Raw genomic sequence first — 19,938 nt, forward strand, 5'->3', positions numbered from 1 at the left:
TTGGTAAGATCATGATGTGACACCAATTGTGCTGAGAAAAGGAAATGATGTCTATTCAGGTCAGTCAGGAGGAATGGCTTGTTGCCGTTCGGAAACCTGCTTGAGAAACTTAAGATTCATCCATTTTAAGAAAGCTTATCCTTTATTCTGGGTAAGAGTCCCATATTTTGAGGGAATGTGGGGATGTGCATATATTCAAATCTCTGTTGTATAAAGACAAATACATCTACCGTCTTGCAAAATGGTGCTGCTCTATGCTGCAGACTTTTGAGGATATTAGTGCTGATACCTAGACCTAAAATAGCCTTCAACACATTAATAAAATGGCTCCAGATACAAATAAAAACTGGATGTCTGAAAACCCAGCAGGAAGAAGTCTTCTGCCACCATTCTTCAAGGGTAAGATGCTGCTTCTAAAACTGCACCAGTTTCTTGTGACGGGTAGAAGGAGCGTTCTGATGGCTTATGTTATCAGCCAGCACACTGGAGAAAAATACAGAGCACACTGCTTGTATGGACATCATAATTCAAAGTGACTAATGAACTAAAATGCATGAACTGGCTCGCTATCTCTCTTACTGGAAATCTGAGTCTTGCTTACCAAGTGAGATCCATGTTGGAAGGATATGAGTTGCTATTTATTTTCCCTGTGGTGGAGCGAAGGAGTTATCTCCATGTCAGCTCATTTCAGTATCAACAGTGATAACAGAACTTGCCACCTGAGGCTTTCCTACGGACGCTTGAGTGCCTGGTGCATCCCCATGTTCTTTCACTGTGCCACATGTGTTTCTTTTGCTTTCCTTTGATCCTTTTCCACGTGTAACACTTGTCTCTGTGGACTGCTCTGTAGGGAATCACAGCCCTACCTGCAGGAAGAGGCAGCCAAAAGGCAAGTGATCAGCATTTACCAACTGTATTGCATGGCCTGACAACCCTGGAGAGTGCCCACCAGTCTCACTGGTCTTATTTTGGAGAGAGGCGTGTTGATGACTGAGGTGATGGGTCTAGAAGTAGGACAGTGTCCTCTTCTGCTCCAGGATCCCATGTGTGTAAAGAGACACTTAAAGCTGCTCTAGGAACGATAGCTCTTTGATTCTCTCCTGTTGTCTCTTGGCACATTTTGCTTACTCACTAAAAATGCAAGTGGCTTTTCATGTCTTCAGCATCTGATGCTCTTGAGCTGATAAGGAAGGTGGCTAGTTCCTGGGGAAGTCATCTCAGGGAAGGTGAGTTTTAGTATGAAATCTTGAAATGTCTTAGTCTTCCTTTGAAGGTTGGCTGGAAGTCTGCACATTTCTTCCTGCACACCTTGTCAAAAAGGCTTCTGTACCTCTCCAGTCCATGTAATTAAGCAAAACTGGGGAAAAAAAAAAACAAACAAAACAACTGGGAACTACCATGTCAGCATGGAACTTCATGTTGTTCCAAAAGGCTTTGGAGTACAGGCTCTGGGTCCAGTGAATAAAGCAAAAGCAAAGAGAAACTTAACTTTTTTTTTTCCAGTCAGAAAAAAATCAAACCAAAACAGCAAAAAAATTCAAGCCCTGATGAGGAGGGGAATTACTAAGTTGCAAAATAGGAGGTCTGAAAGCTATTTCATGACTTGGGGAACAGAAGGAACAATCAGCATCATGAACAGGGAAGGCACAGAACAGGTAGTGGCACAGGCAAAATGTATTTTCTGTTCCTAGTGCTAAACTAGTATTAATGAAGAGCAAAGCCTGAATAAGCCTTGCTCACACCTTCAAATAACTGCTTTCTATTCTTGCATCAAACCAACTGCAAAGTACACACAGTTTTGAAGGGGCTGGAGTTGCTTGCAGTAGGGGCCTATGCTTGCAAATGTGCGGTAGCACACACTTGTGCTACTCCGCTTGTAGCTGTCTTAATGTCCTAAGAATCTTAATGTCTTAAAAAGTCAGTGTGAAAGGGAACGTATGTTGAACAACCATGTTCCCTGCCCTCTTCAGAAGATGGTGGAGAATTAAGCCCGAGCTCTGCAAGATCTAGATACATCATATTTCTTCCTTATAAAACTGCTGTACAAGAATGAAACAAAGCATGGAAATATTTTAGGAAACAACACATGGATTTTTTTTTCCCAGAGATGGAATTTCTCTGGAATTCTCACTGTGACGCTTCCCTATTCACTTCCCTTCAACTCTATGCACTGAAGAGGAGGAGCTTGGAGAGACAAAAAGCTTTGCCTTTGCCCCCCCCGCACCTCCCCTGCCCGGGCTTCTACCCTGTTGCTGGCTCCGAGTGCTGCTGTCTAGCCAGTTATCTTTGTGGTTTTTTAGCTCTCTGTTTATTGTTAGCTCCACTGGATCTCCTGTATAACGTGAGTTTCCTCTGTTGTTATATTAGAAGAAAAGCCATATAAATAAGAGGTAGAAACCTGCTCTGTGATTGGGGTCTGTGTGACTGGTGGCAAGATCGATGGTCATAGAGTCGAAACAGTTTTCAGCTTTTCTGAGCACATGTAATTTCTGCCGTAGTAGCGAAATCCCCTGCATTCTCATAAAATCTAGTGTATTTTCCTGTCTCCTTTTGAGCAGATTTGTTCTATTTGTGATGCTAGCCTTAATGTAAGTCTCATTTAACGCCACTCCTGCATTCAGTTCTTTCATGCTGCTCTCAGGCCTTGACCAGTTTCATCCCACCTTCCAAAGAAATCCTCCTCCTGGACCTGCACCACAGAGATCTTCAAAGATGGAGGGGAGGAAGAAGTGTCGAGAACAAAATAAAACAAGACCATTGAGCAGCATCAGTCTTGTGACACCCTTTCCTCTCAGTGGACCTTCTCTGTGACTTTGCATCATTTCTAAAAATAATTTCTAAAAATAGAACTTAAGGTCCTTTGGGAAATGGCACTTGTCTTTTGTTCTGTAAAGCACCCTGTGTATTTTGAGTCTTGCTTAAAAAAAAAAACATGTACAAAGTAGGAGAATAGAGTGGGGTTTAAGATGCTTTCTTTCCTTGTTCTCACCTATAGTCTTGCTTCTTAGTGGTGATAATGGACTTCAGAAGGTCCAAATGGCATTGCCCACCCCTCTTCATAGCTAAACTAAACAGTGAATAGAGTTCATAGGAGATTGATACACCGTCAGACTGTGCAAGGGGGATTTGTACAGAAGCATGTTTTCTCTAGCCACAGGTGCTTCTTGCCTCCCGGTAGCTTAAATAAATAGAAAAATAATAACATGAGTAATTAAATGCAGGGCAAACAGGCAGGATAGACTGATTGGAACAGACTTTTGATGATAAGTCAAGGAAAATGACAGGTAGGAGTGGAAACTACAGCTCAAAGGAGTATCTCTTTGAGTTGCAGTTGTGATTTAAAACAGTGTCTCCGTTGCCTTGCTGGGTCAGACTGAGCTCTTCCACTGATTTTTCCAGAACTGACTCATAAAGATTCTTCAGAAGGAGTAATGTACTAAAGCTAAAAGATCCTATGAAATTCTAGATTAGATTTGATCTTCCAGAGTACTGAAAGCAGAGGGAAAATGTTGCAATATATGGGAGCCTAGTCTACAAGGAGATAGTAAAAGACATCAGGGCCTGTATTTTGTGGAAGCTGAACTGGCTGTGCAGGCCATCTTCACTGCCTCAGGGAGGGTTGTGGCTGTGCTATTTTCTCAACTCTGGACTTGGATAAAGGTTCAGCTTCAGCTTCCTATGCTCAGCGAGTGTCACTCTTCTTCAATTTCCAGAGAAGTGCAATAAAACTAAAAACTTCCTGTGAGTCTGCACTCAGAAGGGAGGTACTGGGATGTGAAGGAACATGACACAAAAGGCAGAGGGGGATCAGAATCCACAGTCAGAAGCAGTCTGTATTTGCTTGTAAGTTAAGTTTATCTTCCGTTGATATTTCACTACTTGAATAGTTTATTCTGGACTAATCCCATCTTGTAACGTCTCTGTAATGGTGCAGGAGGTGTATTATATGCAGGTCTAGGTTTTGTCACGTCAGTAGCAGAGAGTGTGTGTGACCATATGGCCACCTTTGCATCATGATCTGGAGCATATTCACCATACAGAGCAGCACCAGTGTGGACTAATGCCCACCTGGTAAATCCATCCCAGAAGCATTCTCAAGGGTCATTTTTGTGGTGTTTCTTTTCCACTTATGTGCTGTAGAGAAATGGTTGACAACAGTGGTGGGTATAATGCTGATGGAAAAAGGCTCAGAAACTGTGTTGTGGGAACCTGTTCAGTGAAATCCCTGGAGTTATTAAGAATTTTCTCCTCCACTCCATTGGAATGAACTTGAAGGAATCACATCATTACTAGTATATCCTCTTATTTATATTATAATTTTTGAGGTGCTGCATCATGTCCTTAGCCCGTTGAAGAATAGAACTAAACCTTGACTGCAATTGTTTTAATTATATTCAAGATGCATTTTTCAGATGCAGCAGAGAAGCACAGTGGGTCTCAGATCCCTTTGCAGAAACTACATGTATTTCAGGGCCAACTCATGCCTCACCTTCCTCGGGGGAAAGCAGGGGATTTCAGAAGAGCAGCGGATGGCTGTTGGACCTCACAGCCATCAGTGTAATCTGTAAAACAAGGGCCACAAGTGGGGGGCAAAAAAAACAAGCTAGATTTCAGGAGGACAACACAGAGGGGTTACCCCGTTGGGGAATACCAGGGAAAGGTGCGGTGGGGAGAGCACAGCAGACCTGAGAGCGAGGGCAGCCCGCAGGGCACCTAGGTCAGGTGCCGCAGGGGTGGAAGCGGTGAGGGGGCCCTGAGGCGGCAGGACCAGGGGGCAACGAAGCTGGTGGGCCGCGGCGGGCGGCAGAGGAGGACCCGCGGCGGGGAGAGGCGCGGGGCGCCGCGGCCCGGCGGCCATTTTGAAGAGGACAATACCCGCCGCACGGCAGAGCCCGCTGCGCCCAGCGGGGCGCGCGCACGCAGCGCAGGCAGCAGCCGGGGTGCGCGCACGCTCCGCCTCTTGCCGCCGCGTTATGTAACGGCCGGGGCGCGCGCGCGCTCCCTCCCCCCCCGCCATTGCCCCGCCCCCTCCCCCCTTCCGAGGCCCAATGGGTGGCGGGGCCTCGCCGGAGGGGGGGCGGGGGAGAGCCCGGTGGACGGGGCGGGCGCGCGCACGCACAGGGGCAAGGCGCGGCCCCGCGGCAGTGCGTGCGCGCTCCCTTCCCCCCCCCGCCTTCCCCTCTCTCTCTCTCCTCTCTTCTCCGCCGTGCTCGGTCGTTTCTTTCCCCCTCTTTGTGAGGCGCTCGGAGTGGCCCGGACATCGCTGACTCGCCATGGCCGATGAGAAGCCCAAGGTGAGGCAGGCGCTCTCCCGCCCCCTCCCTCGCCGCCTCACTTCGCCCCTCAGGCGATGGCGGCAGGAGGCCAGGCCCCAGCCGCGGGCTCGGCCCTGGCTCGGCCAGCCCACGGCCTGGACTCCGCCGCGCCGGCTTTGCGCGCCATTTTCCTGCGCACACCCAGGCCGCGGCCGCCTTCCCGCCCCGCCGGGGGAGGGGGGGCCGGGGCCGCAGCCTCCCGGGGCGGGCGGAGGATACCCGGGGAGGGTGGCGGGGAAAGGTTGCGGGGGGGGGGGGGGCGAGGGGGGCGAATCCGGGCTCCCTTCCCGCCCTCCTCAGGCAGGTCCGGAGGCGGTTGCTGCCGTGGCCTTCCTGCTCCTCCTCGCAGGGCCAGATCCAGCCTCCCCTGCGCGGCTGGCCCGCAGCATCCCCGCTCGTACCCAGCCTTTCGCTGGGGCACTTGCCAGCCCCTTCCCATGCGGCGCCGGCAGGAGCGCGCCGGGCCCTTTCCGCCGCGGGAGGGGCGGGCGGGCAGCGCTCCCGGCCCCTTTTGTGCTGTCTTTCGGCCCTGGCTACGGGAGGGCCCGCCCGGGGAGGCTCCTGCGGGCGGAGGGACCCGCGTGGGGCTTCGCTTTTCAACAGCAGCAATTAACAACCAACCACAGCGAAAAGCCACAACCAGCGAGCGAACGCCGCGCTGCCGCTGTTCTTCCCCCACCCCCCCTCCTTCGGCTTTTAAACTGAGTTTAAAGGCACTAGCAAATAATAAAAGGCGGCGGGGCGGTGTGTCGAGGCCGTGGGCTGGGGCGCGGCGTGCGGGGATCTGTCACATGGCGGGGACCCGCACCCCGGCCGGGGCCATCCGACACCCTCCTCGTTTCTCTGGTCTCGGGACGCTTCTTCCTAAAGAAAACAAAGATGAAAATGCTGCTGGGCACCTCGGGCGCTGCCTAGGAACTGACTCTTCTGTTTGCCTCTGCCGTGATACTCTGGACCAGAACACGAGCAGTGGAGTTGAAAGTTGGTTCTTTGCAGTTTCTGTGTGTGGCTTCTAATGGAAGTGAGAGGATTGAACTGCTTATTTAGGAGGGGTTTTTTTTTTTTTCTTAAATGTTTCCTGAAGGAGAAAGCTTGGGGTTTTTTGTTTTTGTTTTTTTTCAGATTTGGTCACCTTTTCAAATACACTCCTTTAAAGTATCTTGAAGTTTTCTTCAGAAGTACCTCAAATGATAGGAAAAAGTTTGAGATATAGTAAGAAAGAGACTTACTAGTGGTTGAGATCATAGATACAACATAAATAACTTAATTTCTTTGATTTGGAACTGCAGTATTGCATATTATTGTGCCCTTGATAGAAAAGATTTTGGTTTTAAAAATTTGTTGTAAAACACATGGCTTAGTAAGTCTTCCCTGCTGCTTTGCATGTTAACCAATCTCAAGAATGACTGCTAATACTGATAGGGTTTGGGGTTATTTTGTGTGTGGGTTTTTTTTTTTTTTTAATTTTCAAATAAAAACTACTGACCTTTATTTCCTAATGCAAAGTTTCAAGTTGGTCAACGGCTATAATGTCTTTATTTCCTCCTTTTTTAATGACCTGTTGCATTTTCTTAAAATGTTAACTTCTTGTTTCATACCTTTTAAATAAGTGTATTTTTTTTTTTTTTGCTTTTATTTCCTCAACAGGAAGGAGTGAAGACTGAAAACAATGACCACATTAATCTGAAGGTGGCAGGGCAAGATGGGTCTGTGGTGCAGTTTAAGATTAAGAGGCATACACCACTTAGTAAACTAATGAAAGCCTATTGTGAACGACAGGTATGGTCCTTGCATGATTGTCAGGAGAACCAGTGTCTGGGGGAGAGGTGATCTCTACAGAGATAGATGAAGACAGTAAAGTCTTAAAACTATGTAAATATGCAAAGTGGTAAAGACTTAACAGAAACTAATTGTGTGGCGGAAAGCGTGTTGTTCTTAAGATCTGTTACAGAGTGGACTGAGAGGGTTGTGACAAGACATGGGTAAAATAAAGATATGTTGTTATCTTTGTGAAATCTGCATTATAGGTGTAGGCTGTTTGTAGGCAACTGTTCTTCTACTGCTCAAAAATATCAGTAGGGAAAAGGTGGGTTAGGGACCTGTGGTATGAATTTAGGATTGAGAGTTGAGTGACAGTCAGAGGTATTTTTATAACTCTGAGTAACTTGGTCTGGTCATAGACTTCTGATTTATTAGCTTAGTATTGTTGTATTGAGATGAGAGGATATCAGTGAATGTTTCAGGGTTTAAAGGTGTCTAATATCTAGCTTGGGAAGGAACTTGTATATTTAATGCTTTTTCTCTTGTGGCCTAGATATCAAATTAATCCTCTCAGGGGCAAAAAAATGTATTTTGCTAATGTAGTGGCAGCTGCAGCCAACCTACTAGGCTGCGGGCAGCTATTACAAGTTTTAAAAATACCTGTATAAGAGTAGTGCTATTTAATACTTCTGAAGCTTTTATTAGGAAAATTTTATCTCTGCTCTCCATGATTTTTTAGTGACTATCCGCGTTTAAAAAGTTCCATCTCTACAAAAGCATTTGGAATCGGTAAGGGGTTTTTTTAAAACACAAATACTTAGTGATACCATCGACTACAATAAAATCAGTATAAAGTATTGAGGTAACTATTTCACAAGCAAGAAAAACAAACTCTTAATGCACATAGGTTTAGCCTTTGCTGCGATAGGATAGTGACACGAATAAAGACAGGGAAATCAGCTCTTACTGAACAGGTGGATATGTTCTTGTGTTAGTATTCTGGGGATAAATTAGTGAATGTTTGAAGCTGCAAGCTCATTTGTCCTGCTTCTGTCATACAAACTCATATTATGCAAATCACTGTGTATTGCTTTTTCCAAACATAAAATGCAGTTATATCTGGTTTTTGGGGAGTTTGAGGATCAGATAATTATTTGTAAAGTCCTAGGAAATGTGATTTTTACCGTTCATACTTCAGTTACTTGGATACAAACAAAAGTAAGATTCTTAAACTTTTCACCTAGATTTCTAATGTGCTTTAAAAAAAACCCAAACAAAACAAAACCAACAAAAAGCCCTAGTCAACTGGAGAGAAAAAAAAAAATTAGAATGGGGACATTTTTTTCTGATTTCAGTTTTAAGCTAGTAGGTATCCAAATGATATTTCTGTGGAGATGGTCTTGTCTTTAAATTTCATTTCTTAGGTGCTTATTTCTCAAGCTTTGATAAAAGCATTTGTTCTGTCTGTCTCTAAAAATTTTATTTTGTGCGTGTTCCTAACTAGGCATACCCAATGTCAAAAATTTTTAAGCTGTAGACTTTAGATTTAATTTTGGAGAGGTGGAAGCTGCATATAATAGAGAATTTAGCAGCTTTAAAGAATGATAATCATGTATTGCATGTAGTAGACCTAAAATGGAACTCAGTAAACCTTGAATTACATGTTTAGAAGATCAAGACTATTTGTGATTGTTCTAAGTGGGGGAAAAAAAATCATCCATGGAACATAATTTTTTTGTGTATACTAATCTCAGCAAGGTACAGTTTCTCAGTATGTTTTCAGCTCATAAAGTTGTCAAGAACCTGCCAAAAAACCCCCAATTTTGGAATAGGAAATATATTTTAAATAAATATAATGTCTAAGAAAACAGCTCAAAATAAATATCACTGTGCAGAAGTGTTGCTGTTATGACACTTAGTCACATGGTTTTCTTAAGGTGGTGTTCTGAGTGAGTACTGCAGAATCTTAGTCACACTAGAGAAGGCCTTTTGCTGTGCCCTATAAAGTCTTACCAAAAAGTCTGCTCATTATTTATTAAAATATTTTTCCTGACTAATCAACTTTTCAAAAATAGTTATTACATTAAGTTTTCTATTGTGTGTTACATCTGCTCTTGCATGGCTAAATGAGGGTTTCTTTTCTAATTGAGTGGTGCCAGAGCAGCACCATGCAGTACATTGGATTTACTTCGAAACCAACTAGACTTCTCGTATTTTTAGATACTCTGTAGAGAGAGTAGATAGAACTGGGAAAGAAGTAGACACCAAGGTACTCGGTTCTGGTTGTATTCCCAAACTTAATTTGTCTTCCTTTGCAGAATGTAATGTTCTGTAGAATACCTTTGAAACTAACTTGTGCATTTGAAGCTTATGTTACTAGCAGAAGGTATTGTTGCTTTTTATAAAATTATCTTTTTGAATCTGTTGGCTCAAGTAAGAATGAGACGTAGTCTTCTGGCAGATGAAAGAGGTCAGCAAAATTACTATTGTGTGGTAGAAATGCTAGTCTGAAATACTATTCAGTAGTTTCTGGAAGTAGAAGATTCCTTTAGATTTTTTGAAAGTTGGTCCAACTGTACATGGAAAAGCTTTGTTCCATTGATTTCTTGTTAACAGGAATTCAAGGTCAAAAAGTTACCATTGGCTACTCTTTGCTGCTGCAGACTAATAGATAGGGGTTGTGTTTCTGGAAAAAATATTTTAGAATCTCTTTGCTTTTGGGGAAGATCAAAAAAGAGTATTGAATGTTACTGTTTGATATTTGTTATCCAAAGTGTTGCATCTAACTTTTAAGTGAATTATTGTTAAAAAACACTATAAAAATCCTGGCCTTTAGGGTGGGACTTGTGTACTGGAAATTGCTTTATTTTTAACTCACAGTCAGTGGGGGCACTGTTGCTTCTCTTAGTTATTGGACACAATGCAATTTTTAATACAAAACAGATTGCAAGGATTTTTAGTGGAATGCCTTAAAGTCAGTGCATGAGGGGAGTATGAAAACTATATTGTGCATCATGAATGGTGGCTTTTAATGATCATACTGCAATTCCAGTGACAAGTTGAAAAGAAAACTAGTGAGTACTTTCCCACCATACTTACTTTCCTTTGTGTTCCTTCTCTTTGTCCAGGGGTTGTCAATGAGGCAAATCAGATTCCGGTTTGATGGGCAGCCAATTAATGAAACAGACACACCTGCACAGGTAAACAGAAGCAAGAATAAAAGCTGTATTTGAAATTTGCAGCAGGAGTTGATGCTTCTGTTTCTTATAAAATACTTGTGTAATTGTGTATATTAGTGATAGAACTTGATCTTTGTTTGCTGTTATTTTGGTATAGCTAGTTTAGAATTATTGGAAATGGAATATAAGACTTTGGTGTTTTGAATAATAAGTCTGTATCGCTGTAGTAATAAAACAAGAAGTACAGTGTACAGATGGTGAGTCTTGTAAAACTGTCACTTTATTGAGTCATGGCTCTGAGATAAGATTGATAAAGTTAAGAGTTGAGTTGTTCCTGAAGCAATGACTTTATTTTTTTTTTATAAAAGCTTGCCAGGATGTTATCAGAGGTCCTGTTTGCAAACTTGGGTTTGTAATACAAAAGTAATTTTCTGCTATTTGTAATTTGAAGCACTATTTCAGTGGCATAAATCTAATGAAGTTTGGGTTGTCTGGTTGTAATTGGTTTAAAACAAAGGTGGTTCCAAGAACAGAATGGTTCACTGTGACTCGAGTATTTTTAATCAGCCTTCCAAGTGATACAGTTTCATATGCTTTTCAAAACCACTTGCTACAAAATAAGGGACTCCTATTCTTAGAAGGTTTATAGTAGATCTGTATTTTCTAAGAAGTTGCTCAAAGAATGTGCCTCTTATGGCCACAATCTGTGCAACTTTTTAACTTGGGATACTGATAATTGAGACAACAGGATGCTTTTCTCTCCATCCATGTTATGCTGAAACTAAGAATCAGTCTATTTATAGCTGCGGTAAATGCCATAGACTAGTTTTATTTCCTGGAGCAGAAATTGAGACTGATCAGAAATATAACTTATATTAGTTATAGCAGCTCCTTCAATCCTGGTGTGATTTTGGTCAGTAGGTAACATTAACATCCCAGGAATATCAACTGTAGAAATTACGGTGAAATAAAAAAACCTTATATTAGTGAAATGTTGCTGTTCCTCAATGGCAGTTTGTTACATTGTTGACCATGTAAAGTGTTACCAATTTTTTTGTGCTTGGGGGTTTGCTAGCTGGAGTTTACTGCCTGGTTAGGCTAGGGGTCTTTATTGTAGTCTGCTTTCTTTAGTGCTGTATCTGAAGACACTTACACATTTGAACAGCAGCAGCAAAGTGGGATTGTGGCAATGTTCTGAGGTAAACTGAGGAAGTAGATAGAATAAAGAAGATGCAATGGCAAAGTAGGCAACAGAATTAAAATATTATGAATGCCGATCTGTTCCATAGGAGTCATACAGTGCACTCCGAAGTTGCATACTAGAATTCATTCTAGGACAACAGCTATCAACTGGCATTTGTGTTTTCTGTGTAATTTCTTTGCGTTTGAATTATGGTGAAGTAGGTTAAATGTACGAAGTGACGATGGTGAAGGGAAGTGGGGCTGGTCTGGTTAAGCTGCATTAAAAGTAAACACGAAGATATAAAATATAAGAACAACCCAGCCTATAGTAGATATCTGAGAAGAGTTGAAAGCCTTTTTTCTCTTTTCTGCTATAGTTGGAAATGGAGGATGAAGATACAATTGATGTGTTCCAGCAGCAAACAGGAGGAGTTTACTAAAAACAAAACAAAACAAACAAACACACAAAAAAGAACCTGCTACTTTCCTCTCCAGAACTGTGCTCCCACAGGCGACCTATTCACAATTAGAAAAATGAGACTTGGTTCAGCCACATCCTGACTACTGCAGTATAGTTTTCTCTCTTCTCTCTCTTGATTTTTTTTTTTTCCTATTCCTTCTATTGTACATAAAGTAACTGGTGTATGTGCACAGACATAATGCATATTTTTTTTAACTAAATGGCCAATGGTATGTTTTGATCATCATTTAATGGAGATGGGGTGGGAAAACAAACTGGTTCTGTGAAAATGCCCCTTTCTCCGTTAGTGGCATGCTCCTTCTACTTTTATCTTTATTCCAGTAAGTTATTTTGCTCTCACTGTTCAAAAACAAAACCTTGCATACCTTGTTTGATTGGATAATTTCAATGTTTTTCTTTTATCATTGTAAAACCAAGGACAATTTTATAACTTTTTTGTATGTAGCTGTTACATGTAGAGCAATCTCTGTCTAAGTAGGGGTAAATTACTCTTAAAAAAAAAAAAAAAAAAAAAATCCTAGATAGTTTTCCCTTCAAGTAAAGCGTCTGGTTGTTTAAATAAACTTCTTGTTTAAAATAACCAGTTTTCTTTATTTTTCTATGGAGTAGTAGTACTCAGCACTTGTATTTCTCTCTCTGCAGCAATTTACACTTCTCAAATCTCAGCTTTCTGTACGGTAAGTAAGCATAATCCCCCTTTTACAGTCAGAAGACTGTTGGAAAATGAAAGGCTTCCTTGAGACTTCTCAGTCAGTCAGTAGATGAACTGGAAATAGAAGTCAGTTTTGTGTTTGTTTGCTTTTTTTTTTTTTTTTTGTATGTGTGTATGTTCTGCTAAGCCAAAACTGTTTGATTCAGCAAACTGCAAAATACTGGGCTACTTACTTATATCTTTGAGTTGAGCTCTTTTTGTCAGTCTTTAACAGAAACATCAATATTATTGTTGCAGTAAGTTGTTTAAAACTCTGTATTTGAATGCTTTTTGATGTAAACATTAAGTTAAAAAGAGCAAATAATTTCATTAACCATTCATTTTACCATGGTATAAGCGGGAGATGCTTGGAAATGTAAAGCAAAAATTAAAAAACTGAGTTCTGGTTTTGGGTGTATTTAGCAATGGTGATGTATATTCCAAGTTCTGCTTTACCATTGTGATGTTCCTGCTTGAAAGGGGAAGAGGCTTGAAGTACTGAAAGGAGCTAGTTACACTGAGTCTTTTCCACAAGGGAGCTGTTCTTGAGCTTTCTCACAGGGAAGCTTAGGGGTTTTGGTGAAATCTGTGAATGTTCATGAAAGATGATATACCTGTCTACTTAATAGCCCCAAAGCATTCTCTGATGTCCTAAGAATGCTCTAGTATTTTGTGGTGTTTGCAGTAAGTTAATGTGCTGTTAGGTATTACCTTGTTAGCAGAGCTCACTTTTTGGTGGTAGTTTTTGTAATAGCTAATTCAAGAAGTGATTATTACATGCATTACATTACATCCAGCCTGTGCCTGCTGGATCTGGAAATTCTTAAACTTTGTGGCAAAATGATGGGTCTGTGCCTTTAGGTGATGGGTAATGAGCTATTTGACTTCTGTCACAATTTTAACACATTTGCTATTACTTTAATTGAATCTAATGTAGCTATAAGAAAAATAGCTGCTGGTTTTGCGGTTGCTTTTGACTATATAGCTGAAAGATGTAATCTACTGTATATCATTGTTTTAGTTCTAAGAAATTCTACTGCTAAGCAGATTATTTCTTGTTCTGGTATGTATCTTGTAGTCTTCTGTGGTGTATTTCGAGGTTGGAGTTCTCTCTTCTGAACAAATGTTTTCATATCCAAACTGATGAATGCCTGGAAAAAACTTACTTGAAAAGAAAAAAGAGGTGGTGGTGGGGAATATATTTCGACATCTTTCATAGGTTAGATGTGGAATACATTGCTCTACAGTTTTAGAATCTCTTGCTTTCAACCTGGCTAGTCTGCTGATAACAGTGTATAAAATTCTTTCAGCTTGATGTCATGCCAAGACTTTTCTCAGGAGAAAGCTGTCTTTATCTTGTTTGGCCAAAAAAGATGTTTGGACTTGCTTTAATTTCTGAAGAAAGGGTGAGGTCTCCTAAATACAGCTTTTTTTCAGCCAAACTTAAGACAGTGAAGTTCAAAACTCCCTGTTGTATCTTGCCTGCTATTTTTTCTTTCCTGAGGCAATGTAAGTCAAGTGACAGGTACAGAACAGCATGCTTTCAAAAACAATGTCTTAATTTCCTGAAATAGTAGAGTGGTACTTCCTCTGTCATGAACTTACGTGCAGGATTCTTGCAACATAATGTTCCATAAATAAAATGACACCGTTGAACATGAATTTTGATTTAGCTTACCAAAATGCCCCTGTACAGAAATGAAAAACATAGGCTTTTGTACCTTTGAATTGATGCAACAGCTTTGGAAATACTCCTAAATTCAAATTAAGTGCATATTGAAATTTCCCCTAGTAATTAGCGACAAGGTATTAAAAGAAATGGAGAGGCATTGATCACCTAATTTTTTCCATTTCTAATATCTTTCTGCTATTCACCTGAGCTTGCTCCTCGTAGTTCTGAAATATTTCCTCTAACAGTGCTGAATGGTGTTCGTGTAAGATGGTGAATGCAATAAAAAACTGATAAAATGTTCTTTTCTGAGATATGTTTCCTTGATTAGTTAAAAATCAAGAAACTCTCAAAGATCTTATGTAACTTAGTTCCTTAAGAGCTTCAAACATTTGATTTCCAGTAGTCTAGCAAGCTGATAAGTGTATTGGCACATTCCAATATGTATTTGTGTACTCAGCAATGGAGAAATACTAACCTGTTGGGTTTTTTTAAAAGAAAAAAAAATTTTAGAGCTCTTCTTGCATGGTCTTGCAATACTCTCCTTATGACATAACTTGTTGCTTATTGGTACTGCTCCTCTGCTGGTTAGAGAATTTACCTGTGTATTCCTGTTCGTTGGGACCTGAGTGTTTTTGCTGTAGCTTCATCTTCACTAAGAAAGCTACTGCTAGGGGTGATGATTTGAAAGTGGTGTGAAGTGCACGGATATGAACATTTTGGATCGAGTTATTTGCAGTTGGTTTGTAACAGTTCTCTTGTTTACACTGGTAGCCTGATGGACTACTGGAAGTCCAAATTTTGGGGGATAAAGGAAAACTAGGCAAAGATGTCATGCGAGTTGGGAGGTAAGTTTTTCATGTTTATTAAACAAGTAGGATCTTTCAAGAGCCTGGGAAAATTACATTATTACCCACAATTTTCAAATAATGTATTCTAAAGTGATTGCTGTGCAATTTAGTTAATATTCCTCTCATGGTTTTTAAATTAAAAAGAACGGACTAAGTCATAATTTGATACACTCCTCTAGCGAGTTCTTGTGGATGATAAGACCTTGCCTTTGGCATATGCTGCATCTTTAGTCTCTGAAACAGTTTCAGTAGCAGAATGGACACTACTAGTTATTTTAAAAAATATAACCAAAATTGCTTGTTTCAGGCACCTGAAGTAAGGCATTTTTATTTATGTGCGTAAGGACAGATGGAAAGCACATCTGGTTTTGGTGGGACCATTAGTTAACACCTGAAAATCAATGCCTTGGTTTATCTGCTTGATGGGGTTAATACCCATTTAACAAGGCTCTTCTGAGGATCAGTGTTAAGTGGCCTGAGGTGCTGGTTCAAAAGAAGTTTGAGTGCAAGGCTATTCTGAAATGGAATATGCTAAGCTGCCAAGAGTGTAAGGAAATCCTCCAGGTGGTAATGTGAGAGAGGTTCTTGTACTGGCATCTAAAGGTGTTCTCAACAAAAGAAAAATCCCTGAAGTAGTACTAAGATAGTTGCTGCTTCACGCTAACTACAATATCAAAACAGATACAGCATCTCTGCAAAGGTTGTGATCAAAACCAGATTATTTTCTCACAAGAATGTTCCTTTGTAGTACCTTCACTTCATTACTTCTGAGGCATACAATGTAACGTAAGTGCTGTCATGTTGTCTGTTAAATACTGGTTCTATTGTGATCGTTGCTGCAACATTAATGAAAAGGTATAATGTGACTAGCTCAAAGAAAGAATACTTTCTATGCTTCAGCCAGTCAGAAAGAGTTTAATTTTTAAGGAAGAGCAATTTGTTTTCAAAGCTGAAAATGAAAAACTAGATGTTTCCTTGATCATCATCTACTAAATTGAAAGTGAACAATAAATGGAAGGATTTTTATTGGCGTTTTAGATTGTGGCCTCTTCTCATACGCTTGTTTCAGCTGGTGTGATGGACTGTAATGGAGTACTAAAAGACAATCTAAAAGCATTTAAATAACTTGAATTATTCTTACTTATATTACCACTGTAATTAATATGTCTCATTCTCTGGATTATTGAGGTTGGTTCATTCTTGCTGTTAAGTGGTTGCCAAACTGAATGTGTTTTGATAGCAAATAATCCTCTAATTTATCTTGCTTTTTTGTACTTAGTGTCAGAATGAATTGGTAGTGCAGCACTTTTCCCTGGTGATTTGGGGGGTGGGAGTGTGAGGATAAATGGGAGATGGAAGATTGGCTTTTGATGCCTATTTTCAGGGATGGTTGGCCTTCAAGGTGCTTAATTACAGAGGTTTCCTGGTTTCTTCACTAGCAGCATGGGGCTAATGGTCTTAATCTAACATGGAGATGCTGGGAGGCCCAGCTGGTGTCTGTGAAATGGTTTGAGTCCCTTTGGGGGGAAGCGTTTTCCCCTAGACCTGAACAGTTTCAGTTTATGCGAAAGGAATGAGGTAGGGCTGGTGATGCTATGAAAGAAGTGGCTCGCTGTCACCAGAGATGCTGGAAGTAATGAGGGTCAGTGGGGTGCTGCAGAAGGACAAGAGAAATGTATGAGTTGGTGAGGAGCTGCAGTGGGAATGGGGACTATGGGAAGAGCTGTAGGTTTTAACAGTTGATCCTGATACGAAGATGACTGGAGTGCTGGGGAGAGACAAAGGTTGTGGAAGCACAAATAAATACTAAATAGATTGTTGCTCCTTAGGAAAGGAGTATTCTCCAGGGGCCATGGACACAAAGAACACTCTATGTAATGACTTTTGTGCTGGTTTTAGTGGCTTAGATTCCCCTCCTTTCAGCATCCAGTCCATAGGTCTCATTAAAGCACATCTGATGCCCTGCAAGGGCTCTTGAAGGATCTCTTGATTCACTGTTTAAGCAAACTCAGACATAATAAAAGGGGAATGAAAGGAGTTCTTTGAGGACTCTGTCAGAAAAATGACTTCCCCTTCCAGTGATGCTTGCCTTTTTTTCCCACTAAGGAACAATGCTTGAGTACACTGCCAGACTTGGTAATGCTGGATGCCCAGACAAGAACAGCAGCATGAATTGGACACTCTGCTTTTTATGTTGTTCAGAATTACATCTCTGAAGCTTTGAGAGAAGTCTGGATGTTGTGATTTAAGCCTCCTTCCTAAATGGTAACTTACTGTTATGAACTTCACCTGAAGTTGTAGAGACACAGAAACAACTTTCACAGCTCTTGCAAACTACAGCATCTACTTGGTAGGAAAAGCGGTTGAATCTGTAGGATATCAGGCTTCCACTGAACTTCCACCATGCATTGCTTCAGATGCAAAAGTCTGCCAGCTGCAAATCAGCTCTAACAAGGATGATTTATTAGCTGATGCTTACTTTTTACATTCAGCTGTGAATGAATTGGGGGAAGAGAAGACAAGACTGAGTCAAAACCTCTTTTTTGTACAATGTGCTTGGGATAAAGAAAGTGCTTTATGACTGCCATAAATAGCAGAGTGAAGAAAAAATAGCAGTGTGAAGAAAAAACTCTTGGTCATGGGAAGGATGACCAAGCTGAGGCTTTTCTCAAGCCAATGGCATCTCTCCTTGCCTAACCCTTGGATTTCCTGGAGTCTTGTTCAGACTTCCAGATGCTTTTTGCATTCATTGCTGGATGAATTTCAACAACAGGTGGAATAGTTTGGTATCTTGAGTTTTTCAAACAGCTGTTGAGAATTGTTCTAGTCAAATGTCATCATGCTGGGAAGGATCGTAAACCCAGTTTCTATAGCAACCTTCATAAACCCCTTCATCTTGTTATGCGTAATCAGCAAAGCAGTTCTTATTTAAAGACTACTATGCAGTCAGAACTGTCTGAGAGATCAGTGGAGTTCCTTGGAAATGCTGGAGGTTTAGAATTTTAAAGCTGCAAGTTGAAATTAACTTTGTCAGAGGGAGCAGGTTTTTCTTCATCTTGACTTTTAAAAGTGACTGTGTATGCCTTAAGGGTACAAATTTAAGAGTCAAATCCTGTGAGTTGGAATAAAAAGTGGTTAGATGACAAAATACTTTTGAAAGTTCCTAAGAGAGCAGATACTTACCTGTATGCAAGCAAGTATCATTTGACTTCTTAATGCCCAAGCCTAAGGGATAATAGAATTAAAACAACTGTGTCATGTTACTTAACATTTCCCTTTAATCTACCTCTGGAAAGATGTGATGTCACAGAGAATTCCCTGGGGACCTAAATAGTGGTTGGTGTTTTTTTAAAAAGTTTTTTTTTTTTAATTCCTAGATTAGAAAAAATAGAATACTGTGGTCCTATTTGTGCAGTTTTAGCAGTTCAGCTCTTCCCTGAGTTATGTTAATATTAAGGCTGGTGATAACTCAGACACTTGACGTCATGTTTTACATAGAGTGAAGGAACACCAAGAAAGCTTGCATTTTCCAGACCAAAAAGAAATACTACCTAGAGAAAAGTGGTTTGGGGGTGTTAAGGGCTGTTGTTAGCGCAAACTGGAAGGGATGGATAGAACAGATAGGGGTTTTCTTTCCCCCTTTTCCCTCCCTTATGCAAGTACTAATTAAAATAACATTTGTAGTGGGAGGTCCTGATGCATTAATTCTGGGGTAAAAGTTGTGATCAGGAAAGCATCCATGTGTCTGAAAGTTGCAGGGAGTTCAGGATGTTCCCCATCGCTAAATCAGAAGTGGATCTGACAGTCAACAGCCAATGTCTGGTAATTTAAATGGTGTGCTGGGAGATAATTTAAGTGAAATGGAGTTATGTGCTGGCACTTGGTTGGAGCTGCATGGCTCAAAAGCATGTAGCCTTGTGCTTTTAAGACAGGTGAGCAGTGTTGCTGGGCTTTGTACTCCATCCACCGCAGATGTTCTGGGACTTGCTTCATTTTGACAGAATAATCCACTGCTCCAACATCATCTGATACTGCAAATGATTTTATTGCACCATGTGTTTTGAGGTGACACCATTTCATGCCAGCCCTGCATGTCCCTGCAGGCCGTTGGATGTTTCTGCACCCTCGCTGGAGCTGTTAACGGTCTCTGTCTCGTTCATCCGTGTTTTGGAGTTGCACCGTTACATGATCTGAGGCGACTCCAAGGTGGGTGTGGGCAGGGCCGCCTCCCAGCGTGGCACTAAGTGAGGGAGCAGGGCCTCGGTGGGGATAGCCAAATCCTCGGGCTGGGGTGTGGGTGGCCCGGCGGCACTTGAGGCCGTGTCCCTAGAAGTATCGTGGGGGTGGCTTTGGGGATAGGCGCACCATGAAAGTGTGCTTGCCGCGGAGGGGCCTCGCTCCCCGCAGCAGCGCCTCCCCGCCCGGCGAGGCCCTAACACCCCCCCACCAGGGACACGGCACCGAGACTTTTGTCTCGGCTCGTGCGTGGCTAAGCCAATCACGACTCACCTGATATGAGCGACAGGCTTCCCGCCAATCATTAACAAAGGGCGCCGCCGTCCAGGCACAGCCAATCACTGCAGAGCAGACGTATTGCCTCACCAATGAGCTTTTACGGATGAGGCAAGGCGCTTGAGAATAGACGGTGAGGCGGGCCAAAGGGCAGAGTGGCAGGTGGCGGTCGAATAGGAACTCTGAATCAGGTTTGAACCGTGCAATGAGAAGGCAGCTGGGAGGCAGGCATTAAGGTGGGTATAAAGGGCGCGGCCGGTGAGGGCGGAGGCTGCAGTTGTCAGCGGCACGGGCGGG

The 19,938-nt window shown here is 41.8% G+C and overlaps 1 protein-coding gene across 1 annotated transcript; it reads left to right on the forward strand.

Annotated features, from left to right (window-relative positions):
* Window positions 1–5,090: 5,090 nt before the first annotated feature.
* Window positions 5,091–12,498, forward strand: SUMO2 (small ubiquitin like modifier 2). Its single transcript, XM_086762164.1, has 4 exons — window positions 5,091–5,294; window positions 6,963–7,094; window positions 10,205–10,276; window positions 11,815–12,498. Exons 1-4 carry the CDS (start codon window positions 5,274–5,276, stop codon window positions 11,875–11,877), a joined length of 288 nt encoding a protein of 95 aa, XP_086618290.1. The 5' UTR covers window positions 5,091–5,273; the 3' UTR covers window positions 11,878–12,498.
* The last annotated feature ends 7,440 nt before the right edge of the window (window positions 12,499–19,938 follow it).

Source organism: Chlamydotis macqueenii, chromosome 18 (assembly GCF_036417535.1).
Source record: "Chlamydotis macqueenii isolate bChlMac1 chromosome 18, bChlMac1.mat, whole genome shotgun sequence".
Lineage (NCBI taxonomy): Eukaryota > Metazoa > Chordata > Aves > Otidiformes > Otididae > Chlamydotis > Chlamydotis macqueenii.

Excerpts from the sequence above, each read along its gene's own strand:
- SUMO2 (XM_086762164.1), top strand. The coding sequence starts at position 5,274 with ATGGCCGATGAGAAGCCCAAG. Across the intron at positions 5,295-6,962 it reads TGGCCGATGAGAAGCCCAAG|GAAGGAGTGAAGACTGAAAA; the intron begins GTGAGGCAGGCG and ends TTTCCTCAACAG. Across the intron at positions 7,095-10,204 it reads AAGCCTATTGTGAACGACAG|GGGTTGTCAATGAGGCAAAT; the intron begins GTATGGTCCTTG and ends CTCTTTGTCCAG.